The sequence below is a fragment of the Carassius carassius genome, chromosome 44 (genome assembly GCF_963082965.1).
Source record: "Carassius carassius chromosome 44, fCarCar2.1, whole genome shotgun sequence".
In the NCBI taxonomy this organism is placed as follows: Eukaryota; Metazoa; Chordata; class Actinopteri; order Cypriniformes; family Cyprinidae; genus Carassius; species Carassius carassius.
Genome location: NC_081798.1, coordinates 1,737,228 through 1,762,098, shown reverse-complemented (window position 1 = coordinate 1,762,098; position 24,871 = coordinate 1,737,228). Strand labels below are relative to the sequence as shown.

The window sequence follows — 24,871 nt, the reverse complement described above, 5'->3', positions numbered from 1 at the left end:
AAGAATAGGAAAAGCAAAAAAACAAGGAAGAAATTGATTATAAATAAACCATGACTGCATGACAGAACTGCAGCATAGAACTGACATAATTTAATCAGACTGAATAAGCTTCTTTTTTTTTTGCACTAAAATATTTTTATCTGCAATGTTTTTTCACTTCACTGGTTATTTTTTACATGCCCTTATTGTATAGCTGTATTTTATACTTTTTATTTTATATTTTTATATTTGATCTAGATTTTTAGGCTCTACTGTTAGTGTTATCTGTATGCACCATGGATCTGAAGTAACGCAATTTCAATTCTCTGTTTGTACAGTGTACGTACGTACATGTGGAAGAACTGACAATAAAGCAGACTTGACTTGACTTAACAGCAACAGTAGGTGGCGATACACACAAGATGTAACGCGCCAAAAAACGGAAGAAGAAGAAGAAAGACGTGACGTCATCTGTCTTTATCCAGCTGCAGCACGAGCTAACGCTGTAGTAATGAACTCCGATTAGCATACGATGGGATTTCAGGAATATTTCAGACAGTGATTCCGTACAGACTCCTCAGTGTGTGTGAAGATGTGTGATCTGAGCTCAGCGCTCATTAAAGAGGGCTGGTGAGTCTCTGCGGAGCGCTAGCTGTGATTAGCATGCTGCTAATGCTAACTCATGTTTACATTCGTTTACTCGCTCAGATTTAATAACGAGTTTTACTTTTATCCCGTATTTATGCATGTTTATAAGATCCTTTACCAACATAGAGTTTATATTAGGTCTTTTCTGTGTCTGTTTGGCTTTTGGGATGTTTAGTACTGTAAAATCGTAATCAGCATTTATTAACTGCTAGTCCTTTATCAGTAACTTTGAATGATGAATACGCATTATAATATATATATATATATATATATATATATATATATATATGTATATATATATATATATGTCATATCTGATGTTTCTCATTGATTTCCTATAACTCAGTCAGTCTGGACTGTCATGACACGGTTCAAAAGCTCTATTAAACGTCATTAGCATCTCATAGCCTTTTAAGAGTTGATGTTTATTTGTGTTTTCAGAGCTTGAATTTATTTCCTTGAGATTTCAGACTGTACTGTGCCTATTGAGAGTTATATTGAAGTACTGTGGTATATATGCAACTCCAAAGTGCTTGTCTTAATGTATTGTGATTAATGAACTGGGGAAATATGGATTTTATAAGACTTATTCATGTTAAAGGTGTTTACAGAGGGGATTTATAGCTTTTTTTCCATAAATAAATAAAAATACTGTCAAGGGACATTATTTATAGACATAAATACATTGTTTAAAAAAAAACCAATGATGTAGAAATAAGGTGATGTATCACCAAACCCTTCTGTCCAAAACTTCATACTGTAGATAGTAATACAACTGTAATGTGGTGTATGTAAAAAAAAACTCACAGCATTTAAAGATATGTATTATGATTTTTAAATCTGCAGATTCAAATATAAACATTTTAATAAAACATTGTAAAAAAACACCACTAGTTTTACTTTCACTGACAGTGCAATATAAATTCAGAGCCACAGCAAAGTTTCAATTAAAACAATGTTATATATATATATATATATATATATATATATATTAGAATAAATATTTAAAACAAAAAATATTTATCTAATAAAAGTAATTGAGGAAATTGGATTGAAAAAAGTGAACACATCTGATAGTAGGGCTGTCAAAATGTCTGAATTCTAAATTACAATTTTGTACTTCTATATTATCAAAATTCGAATTACATTCTAATTTAAAATGCATAATTTCAGTGGGGGTAAAGATAAGCTTTGGCTTCTCTTCTGAGGCCACAAGAGGGCGCATCGAGCAAAATACTAATGCACGTTTATTCAAAGCATTAAAATACATGACTGTGAAGTGAATAATATTTAAAATAATGTTTATAAACCAATTATAATTAAGTTGCTTAAACAACTATAAACAAAACCGCATCATGTATGCATGCATAGTTTAATACAAAGGGGTTAAAGCCAATCACACAGAGTACATTTTTAATTAAAAAATATGAGATGGGGAACAAACTCACCATAAAGTCTCGAGATATGTTTTTAAAAAAGTTGAACTTGCATTAATTTTACATGTCTTTCTAAACATGCGCCTCTCTTGTGCGAGATGCGAGTGCAACGGTGATAGAAGATGTCCCTCTAGAAAATGCACAAAATATGCGTTTTGATGTAAACAAGATCTTCTCCACATTGATGCTTTCTTTTTCCCCACCCATATTTGGGATTATTAAAAAACCCTGACTGAAATCAGACACTTTTCTACACAGGTACCTTACAGATGAAGGAATAAAGGAGTGTAAAAGTTCAACAGAGAAGGAGAAAACATCACCTACTGACATCATCCAAGTAGCACTAAACGCAAGTGCTTTAAGAAGTTTCCTTTCATATTTACCCTTTTCTTTTTGTATGTACTCATGTAGTCTGTCTTTGTCAATTTGTGATCATGTATATTTGGGTTTTGGCTTTCCATAGAACCCGCCACACCTTGAGAAAGCGAACAGAAATAATACTATTATATAATTTATATCATAGAGTGATCTGAGACCAATCGGAACGAGCTTTCTGCCAACAGACATCAACAGTGGACGAGTAGAAAAGGTGTGTTCGTGTATTAAAATAACTGGCTTGATTTATGAAGATCATTATAAACTGAATTTGGTTTAAGCCTAAATCTAACATAATGCATAATTACTAATAGACTTCATGCACCTGCTAATGCTGTCCAGAAGATGGCGCTGTTATTAAAGAGAACATTAGGAGAGCATAAATGAAGATAGATAGAATCAGAGCAGAGGTGAAGAGGTTAAAGAACATTTTGTTTGGCTAAAAGCACATGACATGACTGCAGAATAATAACTGTTATCTATGCCTTTCTCTGCAACTCTAATTTAAAATGTAACTGTTTATTATCTTGATGCATTACTTTGGTTTTATCTGTTTGATGCAAAATCCCTCTGGTTCTCCTGCAGTTGGAAGGCCCATGTGTCCTTCAGGTGCAGAAGATTCGTAATGTCGCCGCTCCTAAAGATCACGAGGAGTCGCAGGCGGCGCCCAGAATGCTGCGTCTGCAGATGACGGACGGTCACACGTCCTGCACCGGCCTCGAGTACAAACAAATGTCCAAAATCAGGTACAGCTCATGCAGATATTTGTACCTTTCCACCTTTTCATTACACATGCGCTACCTGGAAGTAGAGAGTTGTTAATCAGCATCCACTAATAGGGAGAGAGAACTTCTGTCCTTAGTAAGCCTTGTATAATTAGACTTACTGAAGGTCAGGCTGCTGCTTTAATGAAGGGAGTGAATCAGGCTGACATCTCATGTCTGGTGGGCTGAAATATTCTGAGAAGTTCTCTTCCATTTAAAATTCATTTATTCTCTTGTATTAAAAATAGTAAAGCTGAAAGTAAAATTGTCTAATTGGTTCACTAATTACTAGATGACTAATCCGGGTTGTAGGTGATTTCACTGGCTCTGTCTTGCATGTAAAACTACTTCATACTACATGTACGCTTCAATTCAAAAGTTTTTAATTGTTATTGAAAATCATCTGTTTTGCTCCCCAAGGCTATATTTATTTAACCAAGAAACTGTAAAAAAAAAAAAAAGGCTTTTTTTGTGAATGTTTATATATAATTTATTTCTGTGATCAAAGTTTAATTTCCAGCATCATTCCTCCAGTCTTCAGTGTCACACGATCCTTCAGAAATCAGTCTAATATGCTGATTTGCTGCTGGGAAAACATTTATTATTATTATTATCATCGGTGGTCAAAACAGTTGTGCTGCTTCATATTTTTGTGGAAATTGTGATACAATAGAGTTGAAAAGAACAGCTTTTATTTGAAATACAAACCTTTTGAAACAGTATAAATGATGATATATTTTATGCACCTTTGCAGAAAGAAAGTATTCATTTCTTTAACAGTACTGACTCCAAACTTAGCACATGTTATTATTTAATAGTATGCAACATGTAGCGTTAAATAATCAAACAGCATTATGCTGCAGCGTTGTTACATGACCTTATTATGTTGCATGTTTAATTTAGCAGATGGTGTCCAGTTATCATCTCATAAATAAATGCAGTAATTTAGTATTTTTTCAATCTAATGATGTGTCTCTTTGCAGAGGAGAAAGATGAATGTGATGTTGAAAATGATGTTCCTTAAGTTTCATTCGAGTGTCAAGCTCAAGAGCATTGCATTGTGGGATACAGTTTTTCACGTGGTTAAAGTAAATATTTTGGCAAATGCATGTGGGTTTTCCAAGTATTCAGGAAGTATGCTTACTATGCACACTACATACTTCAGAAATCGAATGAGTGATGTGGAATCTGTGCCCGCAGAGTTCTGTAGAAAATTTCTGTTTGTTTATTAGATATTTTGGCTAATTTGTTCAGGTTTATTGCTGTCAAACGTTACATTAAAGCGTAAACGTAAAGATTTGGCAAGTGGCTGTAGTTTTATACATCCCTCAATCACTTTTTGTGAACGAGTGGCTGTAAAATCAAGTACCTCAGACATTTAATTGAAGCACGTCTAATTGCGCCGTATGATTTAATGAAGTAATGTCTCGGCCGGTCAGACACAGTAAAGTGGCCCATAATGAGGCCAAAAACCTGCTATTTGATTAAACGCAGCTCTTATATGATAAAGAGCTCCTGTAATTGCCTTGAGCCATGCTAAAGAGGTTTTGATGTAGTGGGGAGCTGCATTAAAGGGTTTCTCACTGTGAAATGATGTTCAGGGCACTACAGAGTCATTCAGGGTCGTGCTATTGCGCTGCTTTTCAGGTTACTTCAGGCTCTTTTTTTCTAACTTAAACATCAGTTTCAATTAGAAATGAGGAAAATAGTATCAGATTCAGGTTGCATGCCAAAAATGTGTCTTTCTTGTTGCATTGAATTATGCACCACTATAATTAACTTTTAATTAACTAAATTTTTTTTTTGCTTGTCGACCACTTAAAACAACTTAAGGTAGAAATGCATTACAAGTTACATCCCTAATTTTAACACTTAATGTGAGAAGTTTGTTCAAATGATTAACCCTAATTGAGCCAACATGACCATGATGCTTAAAGAAATGGTTCATACAAAAATGTACATTTGCTAAATATTTATTCACCCTAAGATTATCCAAGATGTAAATGAGTTTGTATCTTCATTAGATTTGGAGAAATGTAGCATTGCATCAGTGTCTCATCAATGGATGCACTTCGGTGAATGGGTGCCGTCAGGATGAGTCCAAACAGCTGATAAAAACATCACAATAATCCACAGCCACTCCAGTCCATCAGTTAACATCTTGTGTGGCCAAATCTGCATGTTTGTAAGAAACAAATCCATTAAGATATTTTTAAACCTAAAAGCATTGCCTCTGGCCAAAATACAAGTCCATAATAACGCTTCCTCCAATGCAAAGTCTATCTTCTGTTGTCTCCCACATCAAAATCAAGCCACATATTTGTTTCGATCTGTTTATCCTGTAAACAGTGCTTGATCTGTGCAGATGTCTCTCTTGATTCAGACCAGATGACTTTTTAACTGAAGAAAAGTAATGTCATAAATAGAGGACTTGCATTTCAGCTGGTTTGAAGTGAAAAAATTTGTTTCTTACAAACCCACAGCTTTTGGCTTCTCCAGATGTTAACTGATGGACTGGAGTGGCTGTGGGTTTTCGTAATGTTTTTATCAGCATTTTCGGATTTTGATGTGAGAGACAACAGAAGATAGACTTTGCATTGCAGGAAGCATTATTATGAACTTGTATGTTGGCCAGAAGCAATGCTTTGAGGTTTAAAAACATCTTAAAGATGGATCGGTTTCTTACAAACATGTAGATTTGTCTTCTCCAGATGTTAACTGCTGGACTGGAGTGGCTGTGGATTATTGTGATGTTTTTATCAGCTGTTTGGACTCTCATTCTGACGGCACCCATTCACTGAAGAGCATCCATTGATGAGACACTGATGCAATGCTACATTTCTCCAAACCTGATGAAGAAACAAACTCATCTAAATCTCAGATGTCATTAGGGTGAACACATTTTCAGCTAATATTCACTGTTAGGTGAGCTATTCCTATGGTTTAAGGTTTAATTTGAAACAATTACAAAGAAACTGCCCTTAACACATCGAGTTAAACCTGACATTTTGAAGTAGAACTAACTGAAATAGTATTTTCTTGTAAAACCTATTCCTGTAATGGTTTACAGTCTTGTAAATGTGACACTGTGTAATCTTGTAAAGCCTCTTCAAACTCAAACAACCTTTTCTGCCCTTTTCTTGTACTCTCCTTCCTTTAACCCCAGTTTCAGACCTCACCAATCCCGTGTCTCCATTACCGCTCTGGCCGGGCATCAGCCGTTGTGATGGCCGTCGGCCAGCGGCTTCAGGTCGAGCCTTTTGAAGAACAGAGCTCTCTTTATTCGTCTGTTCCTCGGCTCACTCTCTCTACATCCATCCCTGTCGCTAACATGCAGAATCAAACTCTCCACTGTTCGTCTGAACCCAAAGCTTCCTTTATTCAACCACTGAACGGACATGCATTATTTTAAAGTCTCTATGAAGACACTTATGAATTGTAGATTTGGTTGTTTTCACAATTCAATCTGGTGTCTGTTTAAAATCATTTCACCTGTAATTATTTCACAAAACAAGATTCCAGTTTCAAATAAATGCTGTTCTTTTTAGAAGTTTCTGTTCATCAAAGAATCCTGAAAAACAAAATGCATCACAGCTTCCACAAAAATACTAAGCAGAACAACTGTTTTCAACATCGATAATAATCAGAAATGTTTCTTGAGCAGCAAATCAGTATATTAGAATGATTCCTGAATGAAGACTGGAGTAATGATGCTGAAAATACAGAGTGCATCACAGGAATTATGTTTTAAAATATTCAAATATTTTTTTTTTTTTACTGTAGTTTTGATCAAATAAATCCAGCCTTGGTGAGCTTAAGAGACTCAAACATTTTCAAAACGTTTTCAAAAACTTTTCAGTGTTTCATTCCGTTTGTTTAAAAATTAAATTAAATTTATGCATTTAGCAGACGCTTTTATCCAAAGCGACTTACAGTGCATTCAGGCTATACATTTTTACCTATCATGTGTTCCTGGGGAATCGAACCCCCAACCTTGCGCTTGATAATGCAATGCTCTACCAATTGAGCTACAGGAACACTGTAAAAACAAGTGCATGCAAATGAAACCAAAGCTTTTTTCATTCATTCACAGAATTACAAGAACAGAAAGGACATGCATTATTTCAACTTTGACTTTGGTTATTATTTTTACAGCTCCGTTTAGTGTCAGTCATTTCGAATAATTATTTCACCTTCAAATGTTAGTGCGATTGTTTGAAAGAACAGAAGCAGTGTTCTGGAACAAACAGTGGATTTTCTGACATCTCCAGAGAGTTGGTATGGGATCCTGCCTCGCTTTGAGCTTTGAGCCGATGAAGCGGTCAGGAAAGTGTAATTGCGCTGGTCATGTCACACATTGAGTGCTGTACTGCTCTTCTAATGAGGGGAGCAGGGAAAGTTGGAGTTTATTTGGTGTGTAGGAGAGCGGGGAGGTGTGCGTGTGATGTATTTTTAGCCGGAGCTGCTTCTGCAGTGCAGAGCGGTGCATTAACATTTGATCAGGGTGCCGGCAAGGGGACGCATTTGAGGAAATAAGCCTGCATTTTTGGAAAATTCACTGCTCCACTTCTCTCCTCGGGGTATTAGAGTGTTTGCGAGGGAAAATAGAGTTCTTCCTCTTCCTCTCTCTCAATCCATCCCTTCTCCTCCTTTAATCTTTAATTAAAGTCAAACAGTCAGTTCTTAATCCCAATTTACAGCAAATGCCCCACACTAACTAAAGCTGGAACACATCGGAGGAGAAACCTGATTGACAACCAGAAAATAGAAGCAAGTAAAGCAAGAAAAGTGCAATTATGAATTTTAAATTCTTTTTTTAATTCTCCTTTTTTGGGGGGGAAAGTCATTGCAGATGCCAAATAAGGAAAACTGACCTATTTTTGGGGTGAATCTGAGGCAAACTCTCTCAAGAAATCCCTGGGTCACATTATACCACAAATCAAAAGGAAACATTCTGAAATTATATTTTCCCAAAGGAAATAAGCCTTTTTTAGGAATATTAAGACTTTGACATTTTGTTACAGTTAATCTGAAAATAATAATAATAATAATTCAGTATATGAGAATGATTTCTGAAGATCATGTGACACTGAAGACTGGAGGAATGATGCTGAAAATACAGCTGTGCATCACAGGAATAAAATACATTTCAAAATATATTCAAGTAGAAAACAGTTATTTTAAATCATAATAATATTTTATAATATTACTGATTTTACTCTATTTTTTAAATGCAGCCTTGGTGAGCAGAAGAGGAAAATATAAAAAACGCTTCTGAGTCCAAAGTTTTCAGTGTTTCTGTTATTTATATATATTTAAAAGAAAGCAATTGATTTAACACTTGAATTTGATTTCTGCTCCACTTTCAGTCTGAACACTCCTCCTGGAACCAAAGTGAAGCTCCTGGGGGCCGTCCAGCTTAAAAATGGCCTTCTGCTATTGGACGATTCCAAGATCACGGTTCTCGGAGGCGAAGTGGATCACATGATCGAGAAGTGGGAGTTTCAGAGGGTGAGCTTCTTGAATATTTGCTGATAATATATATGATATAGTTGTACATGACACACAGTTGCAAAGTGCATTCGTTTTTATTGCTTTTATGAAATAAAGATCCAATCTATCATGTGTGCTCCTTATCTGGTCCAAAAAGTCATAATATGAATATCACCACCCACTTTTATAAACAAGCACTTTATAATTAACCAACTTGACCCGTGCCAAATCATCTTAGCCAATCACAGCAGAGGTAATTTGCATACAGAATTCTTAAATATGCAGTGGCACAAGCTGTTTAGTTCTGAGTGTCAGTGAGTTGGTGTAAAACATGAAGCTACACTAATTTACAACCATTTTTACCACAGGAAACCTTCACTGACATTATAACTGAGCTCTAGGGAAAAAATTAAGAGATGCAAACATGTAGAATGTGACCTTTTTAAAGGTTCTATTCATTAAAACTTAAGAAACAGAAGCCACAGTGTCTGTAACCATCTGTTAATATCCATCATGTTTCGCTCAGTGATGGATGACACATTGGCAACAGATGATTTTATTTTAATTATCAATCAAAGCCAGATAGCTTGAAGACGCATTGCTTTATTCATCATGATGAGTAAATAACTTCAGTCCAAAGATCATTCTCTCTCATAGATCAGGGTTATTATAATGAACTAAAACTGAAAACCATTAAAAAAAATCATTATTTGAAATAAATTCAACATTAACTGAAAAAAACAACAACTTTTATTTCCGCTATTTGCCAAGGCATCATTCCTCATTTCACTTTAATGAAATAACTAAAACTGAAATTAATGTAATGCATATAAAAGAAAAAAAACCACAATTATTAACACTAGGAAATGAAAAACTAGTATTAAAAGATAATATTACAACAGGTAAAAAGTAACCCTAGTCTGGATTCCCTTGAATGTCACATTACATTCAATGTTCAACTTTTTCCCAAAAAAAGAGCCTGGCCAAACACAGCCGAAGAAACATTGGTGCAGAAGGAGGACCCCCTCCATTCGTTCCCTTTGGACAGGTCAGAACTTCTTTCATTGTGACCTTTGACCTTCTGGATATGTTTGAGGTTGATGGATGGTGTGTCATCTCTCTGCAGAAATGTGCTCAGAAGGAGCAGGTGGACAGCAGAGCTCTGGATCAGAGGAAGACCCTGCAGAGCACCAACACTGTCAGATCTGCTGACGACAACGATGAGTTTGAGAAACAAAGAATCGCTGCTATCGCAGAGATCGCCAAGAGCAAAGAGGTGTGCTGTTGTCCTTAATAATTATTATGAGACATTAATAATTGACCAAAAGTAGCAGAAAATACAAAAATTCTGATTCAGATTAATGTCCATTAATCATTCTATTAATCAAAGATTTCTCAGAAAATAAATGTTACATTTTTTAAATACATTATATTCAAATATGAAACTTTAAAATTGCAATCATCATTGGTGAGCAGAAGAGACTACTTTCAAAATCATGTTAAAATCGTAATTATTCCAAACATTTGACTGTTAATGTACACACAACCCTCAGATTTCAGTGTTTTGCATTGTGCAAAGATATTGGCATTTCAATTCAGAACAAATATGATTTTCATCCCCTGCAACAAAGTATCACCTTTGATAATGAAATATTCATGTATTAAAGCAATATGTAATTGAATTAGTTGGGTCTCATGACTGCGTCCTTAGGCTATGGGTGAACTTAATATTCTCTGATATTTAATTAAGAAATGTTTGGTTTTGAGTGTGTAATTACAAGTGAACACCACATAAATGATTAAACTCTTGGTCTCAGCAGCACCTGGGCTGTGTTTCAAAACTCAGTTTGATTTGGAAAACACACTAATGATGTCCAGAAACATTGTTCATCGTTTCCTTTTAAAATCGGTTCTGAAACTGCTGGAGATGCACCAGTGTCTGGTGTTTTTCATCGTGCATCTGTTGTCTTTTCTCTTTGGTTTGTGATAGATGCGTACGTTCGGCGGTGGAGGCAATGCAGGCGGAAACCTCGCCAATCCAGGATCCACCTACAAGAGCCGAGACACCTATCAAAGAAGACAAGAAGAGAGAGAAAAGCTGTGGACGGAGAACAAGTCAGAAGGAGTTTACAGAGATTTGGTGAGATTCAAAGATCATCATAAAAAGATGTAGAAATCAGTGCTTTGTCAGCAGTTTTAAGTTGTTCCTCATTAAAAAATCCGGGAGCAGATCCAAACAGACTGAACTTAATTATAATATCTTCAGATCTAATGTCTAGTTCGGTGAAATATGCCATTTTTTCTGAACAAAACCGCTGTAGTTTGATCACATGTTAGTTGTCCACTGACTTTCTGAAACCAATGGGTCTGTTTAACAAAAAAGCATCACTACTTGGTTTAGTGTTGTTACTTTACTAAGTGATCACATTTGTTGATGATAAAACAGGCCAAAACACTTAAATGCATCATAACGGTGAGTTTTACACAGACATGCATCACTCATTATGCATTTTCTTCATGAAATGTCAAAATGGCGTTGTGTCGCAGATAAAAATAAAAAACCATCTGGGGATTTTTTGAAGACTTTTAAATTCACCAATCCTGCATTTATTTGATTAGTAACCGTAATGTTGTGAAATATCATTACAATTTAAAAGTAGTGTTTTCTATGTGAATATATTCTAAAATGTCATTTATTTCAGTTCAAAGCTGAATTTTCATCCCGTCTTAATGTCACATGATCTTCAAAAATCATTCCAATATTCTGAATTGCTGCTTAAGAAACATTTCTGATATTATTATGTTGTAAACAGTTTTTGAGGATACTTTGAATAGTAATTTCACAGTAAACTGTATTTCTAATAACGTTTGTTTTTGTGACATTGCTGTCATTTTATTACAGTTTAATGCATCTTTGCTGTATGAATGTACTAATTTCTTATTTGTCTATTCTCTAATTTTTACAAAGTACAAAATCACGCTGACCTCAAACGTTTGAACCGTATACAAGGAGAAAGTCATCATGGAAAGTGCTTCAGTTAGACTTTGAAAATTAGAGTTTCTTTGTGCTAATGGATTGGAATTCTGCTGTTTTCACTTTTGTGTTTCTTAAATAACAATCTGTGAAAACGCCTCAAGTGCCCCAAAATTGTATGATGGACTCTGTTATAATTAAATGCCATTATTTCTCTTTAAGAGAGTGCATGACTTTTCTGGTAAAAGATGAATCGATGGCTGACGTGAGCATTGATGTGTGACCCCTCTGTCTGTTTTGTTTTTGTGCTTTCTGTTTGCTACATCTGTTCTTTTGTCCTTGATTTGTAATGCATTTTTGATGACCCTCAAGTTCTGCTGTTTCATGTTGCTGCTGCTGTCTCTTCAAGGTTGATGAGCGCGCTTTGAGGGACATCATGGAGATGGGCTTTAACCGAGAGGCAGCCAGACAGGCCCTGCTGGATAACAACAATAACATGGAGGTGGCCCTCAACTTCCTGCTCACTAGAACAAACCATCCCAAAGTGGCCCAAACGGAGCAGAGCCGCCCACCGCCTCGAGGTAAAACCTTCAAGAGCTGAGCAAGGAACCAGAAACCTTCTGATCGTTCTCAGATATGCAGCTGCTTAAGGAAAACAGTCTGTAGATGTTATAAGAGCAGGGCTGTGTTGGTTTCTTAAACTCATTGGATTCATTTATACACTGGTTTTAACATGTTAATTATTTCTCATTTATTTAGTGCAATAAAAGCCATTGACGATACCCATTGATTCAGGATTGTAATTGCCGCTTTGCTTGTTTGTCCTTTTGAATGTGACTGTTTATTTGTTCTCTGACAGGAAAGGGTCGTGGAAGGGGACGCTTCAGACAAGACGAGGATGAGGAAGCAGGAGGAAGGCCATCTGGACCCAGCACACTGTTTGACTTCCTGGAGTCAAAAATGGGGACACTGTCCATTGATGGTACACAGAATTAGTTTTACCTTTAAAAATGAAAATGCTAACAATGAGTGCTTCTTTAGATTTGATAACTGAATCGACAAATTTTGGATTTCTTACATTATTAAGACCGGTTTTGTCCTTTCAATTAGAAAGAGTGTTATTATTTATGTACTATTTTAGTATCTACTACATTTATTACTTTTGTATTTGTTTTAGTATTATGATACATTTGTTTAGTTTTAACTTATTTTTTAGTTATAGGTTAAGAAATTTTAGTACTTGATTTTTCAGCTTGTTGAAGTTTCCAATAGTTTAAAGGGGTCATCGTATGCCCATTTTCCACAAGTTGATATGATTCTTAATAAAAAGTATAAATAAAATTAAAATTAAATTAAATTTATGCGTTTAGCAGACACTTTTATCCAAAGCGACTTAGTGCATTCAGGCTATCAATTTTTACATATTATGTGTTCCTGGGGAATCGAACCCACAACCTTGCGCTTGATAGCGCAGTGCTCTACCAATTGTCAAAAACAGATCTTTTCAGAGGAGGCCGTTTTGTTGCATGCTGCTTTAAATGCAAATGTTGTGGCCTAATGGTTAGAGCAGGGATCAGCAACCTTTTCGGCATGACGTGCCATTTTTTATTTTTATGGTTAACCACTGTGCCAACACAGCCCCCCCCCCCCCACACACACACACACCCCGATATAATTCTGTATTTAAACGGTACATACACAATTTTTTATTATAAGATAAAAAACGTTTTTTTAACGTTTAATCAACGTTAATGCACTGCTTTAATTGATGAACGTGCTCACACAGACACACACACACACAACACACACCACTGGCACACAGAGATCTGAGATCGTGCTGTGCAAAAAGTAGCATTCAGAGTGTTGTCACGCTACTTTTATTAATCGATACTGAATCGCTACATTATATTTCTCAACAACAAAGGGGCAAAATCGCTTCATTGTCTGCAGAGAGAGACAATTTACCCCCCCCCCCCACTTTCTTTCTCTCAAAATGGCCATATTTCAGAAAATTTTTCATCACTGGATATAGCTTTAGGTCATTTAACATTTCTATGGTAAAACGTATTATTAAAAGTTGACTAATGTTAATTGATTTGCAGCTTCATCTTACCTCACTCTCTTTAACGTTAAACTGACGCTTCGCGCTCTGCTTCTGTGAACAGTAAACCCCGCCTACTTTGATCTGATTGGCCATCTCAGTCATTTTGACATTGACGAGTGCTGTTAGACCGAGGCTTTGATCTGAAGCACCTAGTATGTGCAGTGTTTGCACGTGCATCCATGCAAGTTAATTCTCACACTTTAATAGTATTTGTAGCTCCTAACAGGCTGTGTGACTATGAGAAGTTATTACATCAAACTGTACGTCATTATACAGTTTTCCTTATTGCTTGCATGCCAGCGATTATCCCTCTGCGTGCCACTGTTGGCACGCGTGCCGTAGGTTGCCAACCCCTGGGTTAGAGAGTCATGTCAGACTTGTAACCTGAAAGTTGCTGGTTTGAGTCTCCGGTCCGGAAGGTATTGTAGGTGTAGAGAGGGAATCACCAGTGCTCTCTCCACCCTGAATACCATGACTGAGGTGAGACCCAAATTTGCATCATGGGAGGGGCCTCAGCCAGTTGAGTTCACACAGCATTGTGATTTCAACCACCATTTATTCGGATAAATTTCAAAATATTACTGTTATTGTGTCATGAAATGTAGTTTTGAATGTATTTTTAAAACTTTGTCCTCCATTGTTGTTTCGGATTTCCCACTGCTCGCTACATTGTAATCACGTCACTACTAGAGCAAGCTCCTGATTGGTTAACGCAGCCTGAAATTTCGGCAAAGTTCCGATTTTTCAGCTATAGTGATACGTGCGAAATGCGTGATTCACGTCTTTAATGCCGCAGAATGTCTATTTGCATCTTTGCATTGACTTAACATGTAAATCACTCGTGCTTAATGCTTTATTCGCGTTTGGGGTGAACGCACCATAACAGATTGTTTACTTTAGCCGCGAAAATTGCTAACTTCTGAAGTGTGAGCACAGAGAGCATCGGTTTGTGTCCGCTCTCGAACCATTCCATGCATTTCCACTGCAGAAAAGGATGCTCTGAACCGGAACTGATGTCTTTTATATTTATCGACCAGTATGCAGAAAACTACATCAGTATATCATCATAAACACAGCTGAGAAAAAAAACGCACATGTGCAGTAATTTTAGATCTGCATGCATTCAGTGTTAAAGAAACAGCAGCCTGATAGTAACACTCTAAAATTTTAAAATTATATACGTCTAGTTGTTTTTGCTGTGATATTTTTTGTAAAAAGCATAGGCAAAATAGGTTCCTCTTGTAAGTGTTCTGTAGGCTGCTGATTTTTGCTCATGTTATTCAGCTGCAACAGAATGCTTTGCAAAAAGACACAATAAATGTTTGACTTTTTATATATATATATATATATATATTGTATTTTTTATATCTTATTGGAATCTAAACTAGGAATCGATACGAATCGTAATTGATCAAATTCAGACGAGACCCAACCCTAGTTATGGAATAACTATTCTTATTCTTATAATCTTCAGATTAAACTCTTCAAACCCTTTTTCATTTTGAGGTTATTTCGCAAAAATTACTAAATGATAGCATTAAAACGATTGTATAATTTGCTTCATTCCTACTGCATTTGCAATGGAACCAATCTTAATAATGGGAACATTGTATCTGGATTTTTTTTAATCTGGTTTTATGTTGAAGTCTCAGTGGGCTGCAGAACTGTGCGGCGTCAAACAGATGGCCAGTCCCAAATGAAGGCGCTCTATTAGTCAGCTTTAGATAAGTCTCTGTGGCTGGTAAGCTCTGCCTGACATATGGCTTCAGGAGAAAACAGACAGGGCTAATATGTGGAGAAACGGTTCGTCGTCTTCCGCTCTTTCAGTGCTGTTGTTTAACATTCATGCTCTTGCTTTGTGTCAGATTGACATGAAACACACTGTAATTGTGCTTTTGAAGTGCCCTGCATCATCCCTGTGTCCTGCATTTAAGTCAATGTTTCTTTGAAGAGACTGTCAGCTTTCTTGAATGAACTTTATTACCGCTTGTTCTTTTGCTGCATTTCCCCACATCATAAAAGGTTATTTAAATGCATGCCGTGACGTTCATGGTGCAAGATGGTGCAAAAAAATATGCAAAGCAACAGGAAACAGGCTCTTCAGTGGGTTTGAATGGTCTTTTCTGAGCTTTTCTTTAGAAATAGAAAGTAATAGTTTTATCAGCATTACATTTTTTTTTTCTTCGGGTTTTAATGTTTCTAAATTCAATTTCAATTTTCATTTGTCTAGGCTCTTTTAATGATTGCATAAATTTCCATAAATTGATCAAAAGCGTGTGACTGATTAGAATCATAAAACATTAAATTTAACAACAATTTGTTAAAAGTTGAGCTTTAGCCCCCCCCCAAAAAAAATTCTGTTTTATCATTAGAATTTTACTGAAATCCCTTTTTAATTGTTACATTAAATGTTTCGTAATCAAAAAGAAAATCTGATTGATTTATCAAATTCAAAAATAGTTACTTATTCAATTTAACAGCAAATTATGAATAGTATATTTTTATAAGTTGTTGTTATTATTATTATTATTACATTTATTATTAAAATATAAATTATTTTTATGAAAGAAACATATATTTATTTCCTCGTTTTTTTTATTTTATTAGGATTCTATTTTAATGGTGTAATTAAATTTTAATGATCAAAAAGCCTTTCTAATCAATTTAATTCTTAAAAGCTGAATCATTTATTAACATTTTTACAAAATGCTAAATATAAATTATTTATATTTTCAGAATGTGTAGAATTTATTTAATGAAGAATTACTTCCAAAAATGATGTAATCTAATGAAGGCAAAAAATGTACCATTAAACTACAACAAAATGCTTCTCAAAAATTTTTACTCTTAACATTTAAACAATATATAGCGAGAGATTCTTTTAAAATAGTTGTGATTTTAGTTTTAATAATTACTGCTGTTACTTTGACCAGTATAGGTCATAAATTAAATTTTTCATCATAGGCCCTTACTACATTTACAATTTGTAATCAGTTGTTTTACTGTTTTTCTCATAATTAACCCTCTAGAGTCTAAGAACCAACCTTCACTACATGATCACCCATTTAAGATGACATTCCCCAGCACCGATCAAATGTCCAGAGATGCCACCCAGTACAAACACCCTACCCGAAACGAGGGGCGCTCACAGAGAAACGACAGGCCTCCACGTTTCCAGAAGGACGGAGACTTTCCTAAACCCAGCGTGGCCTCCTCCCAGCCACAGAAATGGAGGGACAGGGAAGAGCGAACAGGAAGAGGAGGCCCAGAGCGATGGAAGAATGAGTCTCAAGATGCTAGACAAACATACACCTCGATGGGGAAGTCTAGGGAACAGCAGGGTAGCTCTGGAAAGGAATATAGTGGGTCAAAAAGCTTCCAGCAGGAACCACATAACGGCGGATTGAAAGAGCAGGATGGGACAGGATCTGCGTCGTTTAGGAAAAACCAATCAAACGGATCCGTGGCATCCAAGTCCTCAAATCCTGCTGGCCCGGATCAGAAGGACAACAGAAGGAAAGGCAAGCCGGAAAGACCCAATTCGGGCTACTTTGAGCGTTTCCAGGATGCAACGAAAAAAGACTTTTCGCAGGATGCTGGATTGGGGCAGGGCATCAAAGTGGGCGGGGTTTCAAACGCGCAGCTCCCTAATGGTGATTTAGAACACAGACGCACCGGTCCAATCAAGTCGCAGTCTTCAGCTCCGCCTCAAAAACAAACCAATATGCATAACTCCGCCCCCAAGAAACGATCCGGACCAATCAAAGGTCAGAGAGAGATGAAGGATGCAAATAATCAAGTAGACTGGAGAGCTGGTGACCAGTGTCTAGCGCTCTACTGGGAAGACAATAAGGTCAGACATTAGCATTATTTTCACGTGGCTTCAGGTCGGGAAGTTTTTTTTTTTTGTTTTCAAAGGTAAATCTCTATTAAAGTGTTATACGCTGTGAATCAAACCAGAAAAAACTAAAATCCCATGATGCTTTGCAAATGATTTTAAATGATGTTTTAAAATTGGTGATCGATCTATACAATATATTTGTAGTTTATTGCCAAATATACATATGTATGTATCTGTATGTATTTACACAAACGAGTAGTTTGTAGACCAGCTTTTCTGTATTGGATCATAGATAATGTAGTTTTTCACCAATAATTATGCTGTTAAATAAGATTTAAAGTGGTCATTAAATGAATTATTATTTTATAATATTTCCTGAGCTGAGATTATAATCTTAGTGTAGTTTGTTAATAAAAAATATCATAATTAATATCTACCTTGATTTTAGCCTTTGATTTGAATGCTCTGTTGGGAGGGGCGTGTCTGCTCTGCTGTGATTGGCTAATATCTTTGCATATAAAATGAGGACTTTTTTGGAACTCTTTTTACTGTAACAGCCAACAATATTGACTAATGAAAAAGATAAATGAAAAGTATTTATTGAAGCGTTATATTTAGATCTACTCCCATTGTATCAAAGGTTGCACTGTCGCCGTCTTCAAGAGTTTAGCACTGAAAATCAATTTCCCTGTGGAGAAAATTAAAGGAGCTTTTAATTCCTGAGCCACGACTGTTGCACTTTGTACAGTTGTATTGCATTTTCCCCGTTTGTGTGTTTGAAAAACATCTTTGTATATTGTTGGCAGTTTTATCGGGCGAGAATCGACGCCATCCACCCGTCTGGATCCACGGCTGTGGTTGTGTTCAGCGACTACGGCAACTGTGAAGAAGTTCTGCTTCACAATATCAAACCTCTGCACATGGATGTGTGGGTAAGCAACAGATTGAGCTCCAAACCTTGAGCTCTGTTACAAAACCTAGAGCATTTTGAAGCCCCTCGAGTGACAACGTGAATGAAGGCTGTTCAATAACTTGCTGCTTCCTTAGATACTTTCTTTTAGAAACCATATCATTTGGGAACAATGTACCAAAGTGAGAGAAATGGTGCTTTTAAATATTCTTGCTTTCTTTATTTATTTTTGGTGGTGGTTGCAGAGAGACCCAGTCATATGATTGTAAAGCAAACTTTGGGTGTACAGCAATGCACAATAAAAAGCGCTATATAAATGCCTCATTCATTCATTGATTGATTCGTTTGTTTGTTTATAAGTTTAGATGTAAGTCTAATAAATGTTATTTTTGCCCAATATTTGTTGCATATTTTTACACTTATGCCAGGACTTTTTTGAAAAATTTTGTGCAAGGGACCCCCATCCTAAAATTTAAAAGGTTTATTTATTTATTTAGTATAAAGTCTCAATACTGTGAAAAAATATTTTTACAAGTATGTCTGAAATATTAGTTGGAAAATATTTACTTTATCACTTTTTTACTATTAAACTGTACATTATAGTACTTATTAAATATTTCTTTATTTAATAACATTTTTTAATTGCCTTATTTAAATCCTTTTCTATTTATTTCTTAAAAAAATGTTTTATTAAATTATATATTTATTTATTTATTTATTAAAATTTTCCCAGATTTACACTTTTGGTGGTGTTTTATTTATTTCAAGACCAGTCTGTCTGTATTTTTATTTTGGCGTTTTTGCCCTTGTATAAGGATAGGACTGTATTTAGACAGGAAGTGAAGTGGGTGAGAGACATGAGGGCGGGAAAGGTCCCCGAGCCGAGACTTGCCTGAAGCGAAGCGGCCCATGAGGCTATTGGTGCTGACAAGACCAGTCGGTCTTCTGTTTGGATTATAAATATGTCTTAAATATTATTTGGAAAATACTAATTTCTATTAAGTAACATTATTTGTTTTTACTATTATAGTACTTAGTTTATTATTATTATTATTGTTTGTTTAACGTCCAGTCTGTCTTCTGTTTGCGGTAGATTTGCATTATCAGTAACATTAGTCACTCATTCCTGGTAACTTCTTTACAGGATGATGAAGACGTTTACTATGAGAATTCACTTGAATTTCGAAGAGGAGGAGATGGACAGCCTCGCCGCTCTCGACCCACACAACAATATTACCAACCGCCTCGTGCAAGAGACTGATTCGCGCTCACACAGTCACACATCCACACCCTTCTCTAGCAAGGGAACTCAACTGATTTGGTAAACCAACACTCTTAGGTCAGGACTAGATCAGGTTTACAGCTCTTACTCTTCTGCTAATAGACCCGTCTAGCATTGTGTAGTTTCCGTAGATCAATATGAATGCAACATGATGTTCTCTGCCCATGCAAGTAATTATCATCTCATTATCCAGTAGTAAATGACTCTAATTGGAGAAGATTACATGCAGTTTGTTGTACCTTTTCAGAAGCATCACTATTAACAGCTAAATATATAGGACATGCTAATTGAGTGAATATCAGAATATTTCAGCCCCAAAATTTGCATTGTGACATCCTTAGGACTTAGCTAATAATTAAAGATTGCAATTAATAATTAATACATTATTAATAATTATTGTTATATATTTTTATGACCGTGATATTTTCTTAATTTTTATTTAAACACAATTTCAGTATTTTTCTAATGCAATACAGTAAAAATCTTACAGTAGTTTAAATGTGCATAATCATGAAAATGTCACAATGCAAAATATCTGAATGATCCTTAAATAGGTTTCCTTCTCTTTATGCAATCTTTTTTTTTTATTTTTTTGGGGGTTGAAATATGACCTGGACATGAGATGTTGTGAGATTCACTAAATAAGCATTCGTAAAAGTCACATGACAATGCTTCAGTTCGATGCCTGAGTGAATCTGTGCGAGGTACTCGCTGCGCTCCATATGCACGGTCTCATGCGACTTAAAAGGAGACAACAAAACACTATCTGATACATTTGTGTTTGATCTCAAAGATGTTTTTTTTTTTTAATTCAAAGACTGTTGATTTGATCCCTAGAGGAGGAGATGAAAGAACATATCTCAAAAATATCTGATCCCTGTCTTGGCATGGGAGACGGATTCATAAGGGCTTGCAGCACACGTTGCATTGATGAATTCTGGACTCTGTGAAATTTGCCATGCAAAAGGCTGCTGTACACGGTGACTATTTGTAAAGGACTTGATATTAATAATTATAAAAGCTCTATGCTCTTTTGTTCAAAACTCAATGCGTCATTTGTTTGTTTTCTTGTTTTTTTGCAGCTGATACCTTGAATTTTTTGGCAGTATTTAAAGCAAAATAATGATCCTTAAAAAGACAGTTCACCCAAAAATTTAAGTTTTTTTCACCTAACAGTTGACTGTAGCCATTGTTTTTTTTGTCCATACTATGGAAGTCAATGGCTACCTTCAGCTATTTGGTTACAAGCATTCTTCAAAAAATATTTTTTGTGTGCAACAGAAAAAAAGATACTCCAGTTTGGATCAACTTAAGGGTGAGTAAATATTTTTGGTGTACTGTCCCTTTAAATCCTATTCACACCATATATAACATTGAAGATATTAGCATCTGCACCAACACACAATATCATAGTTTAGTTTTTTTTGCCAAAAATGGAAATTCTGTCACTAATATTCTATAATTAAACAATGCTGTTCTGTCTCAGCTGTCACATTTTCTACATTGTTTACATTTTGATCTGAGTGTAAACAACATATCCATGTAGGATAAACATTAATGTATACTCTCCAAAATGCTGATGCTGAGGAGACGAATTGTTGAATAAAGTGCATAAAAAGTATTCTCGTAGCTTCGTTAAATTACGGTTGAACCCCTGATGTCGCATGGATTATTTTACCGATGTCTTTGCTACCTTTCTGGACCTTGACAATGTAAGAGTCCTTGCTGTCGATGGGAGGGGCAGAGAGCTCTCGGAATGCACCAAAAAATGTCTTAATTTATGCTCTGAAGATGAACAAATTAACAAAAAGGTGAGTAATTAATGACAATTTTCTTTTTTGGGTCCCTTTAAATGCTGGAGCTCTTTGGAATAGAGTAGATTATGATTTGATGTCTAGGTTTTTATCATTTCTCAGTAATAAAACTTGGTGAATGAGCTTTTAGTCCTTAAACACAAACATGTCTGTTGTGTGAATTGTTCATCAATGAAACTGCCACATTCAATTTGCTGTATGAATGATTTATACACATTTCTTCACTCGAGTCTAGTGCTTGTTTCCTCTATGAATTGCTTGGTTATCTTGCGAGAAAGTATTGTACAATTGAAAAGTTAAATTCAATTCACATTTATTTGTATAGCACTTTTCATTATACAAATAGCTGCAAAGCAGCTTCACAGAAAATGGAAGTTTCTACATTATATTTATGAGCTTGTAAGTGGTGACTATTTCAAAGTGATGTCCATATGGCAGACATGTACAGTAAAAATCATGTAGTTAATGGCATGTATGCAAACAGACGGTTATCACTATAAACAGCAATGATTATATGTTGCGATCAAACTTATATCAGAATTTGGTAGTTTTGTACAGTATGTTGGTTCAGAGTTGGCATCATCTCTTCTCAGGCGTGCGGTCATCTCTGATCTTTGTAAGGACTGGATCCAAGCTTGTGAAGCTTGTGTAATTCATAGTTAACTCGCTATGCCCATCCCGTGGCTGAAACTGAGAAGCAAATAGAGAAAAATGAACGTAGCTGCTGTTCCAACCAAGCAAAAAATAATGAGTTTAATCCATGCAAAAGAATGATAATGTACCTTTGATCAGATATAACTGAGTTGAAATGTTATGAGATACACTGTGTGAATGCTTGGCTAAAGAAATGTCTTTAATCTGGATTTAAAAAAGAGCCAGTGTGTCTAAACCCTGAACGTTTACAAAAGTATCTATATAGTTCATCTAAAAGTGAAAATTTGCCGAAAGTCTCCTCATGCTCAGGCCATCTGATATGAAAATGAGTTTGTTTCTTCATCAGATTTGGAGAAATGTAGCATTGCATCAGTGTCTCATCAATGGATGCTCTGCAGTGAATGGGTGCCGTCAGAATGAGAGTCAGAATGACGCTCATTCTGACGGCACCCATTCACTGCAGAGCATCCATTTTTGGGTGAGCTATTCCTTTAAGCATTGCAAACTACAAACACCTGATACTTAATCAAACATTAGGTCTAACATGCTGCTGTTTGCATACAAAGTCGGACACCGAACAGCAGATACTAGTTAATATTTAGCAGGGTTTAAATGTGCTGCCTGCCATCTGTCGCTCACCAATTTTGAAGTGTTTTTTTTTATTTCTTAGGAGACAGGACAGGAGTAGCTCAGAGTTGAGAACAGAAGTCAGAGATATTGAATGAACCCCAAGCCGAGTCTCATGTCTTCCCTTATCAGCAAACATCAGACTGCTGTGCATCTCTCCAGCTTCATTTGTTGTAGCCAGTGAAGCGAACACACAGTAAGTCAATAGCATCCGCCTGAAACAGAGATCTCACGGTGGGGCGCTATCATTTTTCACATTACAAAACACACTATGACCAACACTTCATCCGTGGCCCAAGACTCGTTCAGAACAACAATGTCAAAACATTTGGATCTTATCATGAAAAAGAGAGTCGGAAATATCAGTGCATTAGAAAACTGATATTTGTTTGTTATTATAAACGGCGGTGAGGTTGGGAGGGCTTCAGTGCATGCATGTTGAAGCTCTGTATTTGCATATATAAATAATTCATAGCGTGTGATATGGAGACCATCTCTGAATAGCTGAAAGTTGAGTGCTGGAAGTCTCTGCCTGACAGAGCACTTGTTCTTCTACACTTTTACTGATTAGTGCAGACAAATTAGGTTAGACGTGTGATGAAAACTGGCCTAGAAAACACAAACTAAAGAACTAGCACGACTTGCATTGCGTATGTAATTATAAGTTAAGCGGTCAGAATGGACATGTTAAAACTCCTGAGTGATGGAAGAGAGTTTTGCACACTCTTAATGGATTGATGGGTTTTGTAATATGATGAAAAGATGACAGGTTAGCATTATGGCATCAGATGCCAAGTTCCTGACACTCCCTGCAGACGTGAAAGCATTGTTCGTTCAGCGAAAAGCTGCTGTTAGTTTCTTTTCTTAAGCAAATTCAGTGTTATCTTATAAAAATAACTTTGTATTTATTTGTATGTGTAGCCTACGACGTTAAAATGTCTGCATCAAAAGAAATGCAAAAGTGATTTAATGTCCATAGAAAGCACTTTAGTGTCCACTTTTAAGATTTCAGTTAAGTTTTTGGAGAATAAAATCTCAAAATCTGGTTTAAACAATGTTAAAATGTAATTCAGTCTAACACAATATTTATGTAAAACGTGCTTATTTTGACTTGTAAATATTAAAATATATAAAAGAACAAGGGAGCATATTAAATTTCATTGTTTTTTTTAAATAACTAAAAAAATTCTTATTGACCAATGGGTAAAACCTAGGATAGTGGCAAATTTTAAACATTTAAAATGACAACTAATTAGTATTTGGAGTGAAAGTAATTAGTCTTTTATTATGTCATAAAGTGATTTTTGTTGTAAACAAGCCTGACAAGATCATTACGCTGCATCACGTTTTAGTGGGTGTCTTCTGTAAATCAGAGAAAAATGTATATTTATTTTTTGCTTGGAAAAACAAAAACACAATTGCATTAAACAGAATTAAACAGAAAACTAAAAAAATGTATATTCTGGGAAAACAACAACAATTTACAGCAGTATTACACTTGTTGTTTTTATGCTTAAACTTAAAAACTAGTTTCATTGCATTATGGATAAACTGAGAACTGTACATAGTTAATAATAAACAGTTTTTGGCAAACAAGATGCATTAGTGAGTCAGTAAAAACCACTTTAGCAAATGTTTGTAGTGTAATGGGTGTGAAAGCACGGTAAATTATCTTGTTGATCATCGTTGCGTTGTTTAAACTGCAGTTTGATTACTAAAAGACTTCTTTGTTTGACATTTAAACATCATCAAGTTTGACATTTGTGTTTCTATATTTTGTTTCCTTCTACATCATTTATGGGACACCGCAATAGTTTCAGACTTCTACAGTATTTTTTTTAAAGCAAGTAATACTTTTATTGAACAAGGATACATTAAATTGATCAAAAGTGACAGTAAAGACATTTTGAATGTGATTTCTAATAAACTCTAATTAACTTTCTAATAAACTCTAAGTAATGATGCTGAAA

General features: G+C 35.5%; 1 protein-coding gene and 1 long non-coding RNA gene across 2 annotated transcripts in view; both read left to right on the top strand.

Moving 5' to 3' along the window:
• The first annotated feature begins 414 nt into the window (after window positions 1–414).
• Window positions 415–20,854, top strand: LOC132126093 (tudor domain-containing protein 3-like). Its single transcript, XM_059537129.1, has 13 exons — window positions 415–609; window positions 2,322–2,412; window positions 2,587–2,662; window positions 3,031–3,184; window positions 8,572–8,713; window positions 9,672–9,743; window positions 9,822–9,971; window positions 10,686–10,835; window positions 12,079–12,250; window positions 12,529–12,651; window positions 16,803–17,626; window positions 18,421–18,546; window positions 19,669–20,854. Exons 1-13 carry the CDS (start codon window positions 572–574, stop codon window positions 19,783–19,785), a joined length of 2,235 nt encoding a protein of 744 aa, XP_059393112.1. The 5' UTR covers window positions 415–571; the 3' UTR covers window positions 19,786–20,854.
• A 2,016-nt stretch (window positions 20,855–22,870) lies between these two features.
• LOC132126462 (uncharacterized) overlaps window positions 22,871–24,871 on the top strand; it is a 34,294-nt gene continuing 32,293 nt past the window's right edge. Inside the window, exon 1 of the long non-coding RNA XR_009427391.1 lies at window positions 22,871–23,097. This is a non-coding gene — a long non-coding RNA (uncharacterized LOC132126462). The remainder of the gene's footprint in view (window positions 23,098–24,871) is intronic.

Excerpts from the sequence above, each read along its gene's own strand:
- LOC132126093 (XM_059537129.1), top strand. The coding sequence starts at position 572 with ATGTGTGATCTGAGCTCAGCGCTCATTAAAGAGGGCTG. Across the intron at positions 3,185-8,571 it reads AAACAAATGTCCAAAATCAG|TCTGAACACTCCTCCTGGAA; the intron begins GTACAGCTCATG and ends CTCCACTTTCAG. Across the intron at positions 9,972-10,685 it reads AGATCGCCAAGAGCAAAGAG|ATGCGTACGTTCGGCGGTGG; the intron begins GTGTGCTGTTGT and ends GGTTTGTGATAG.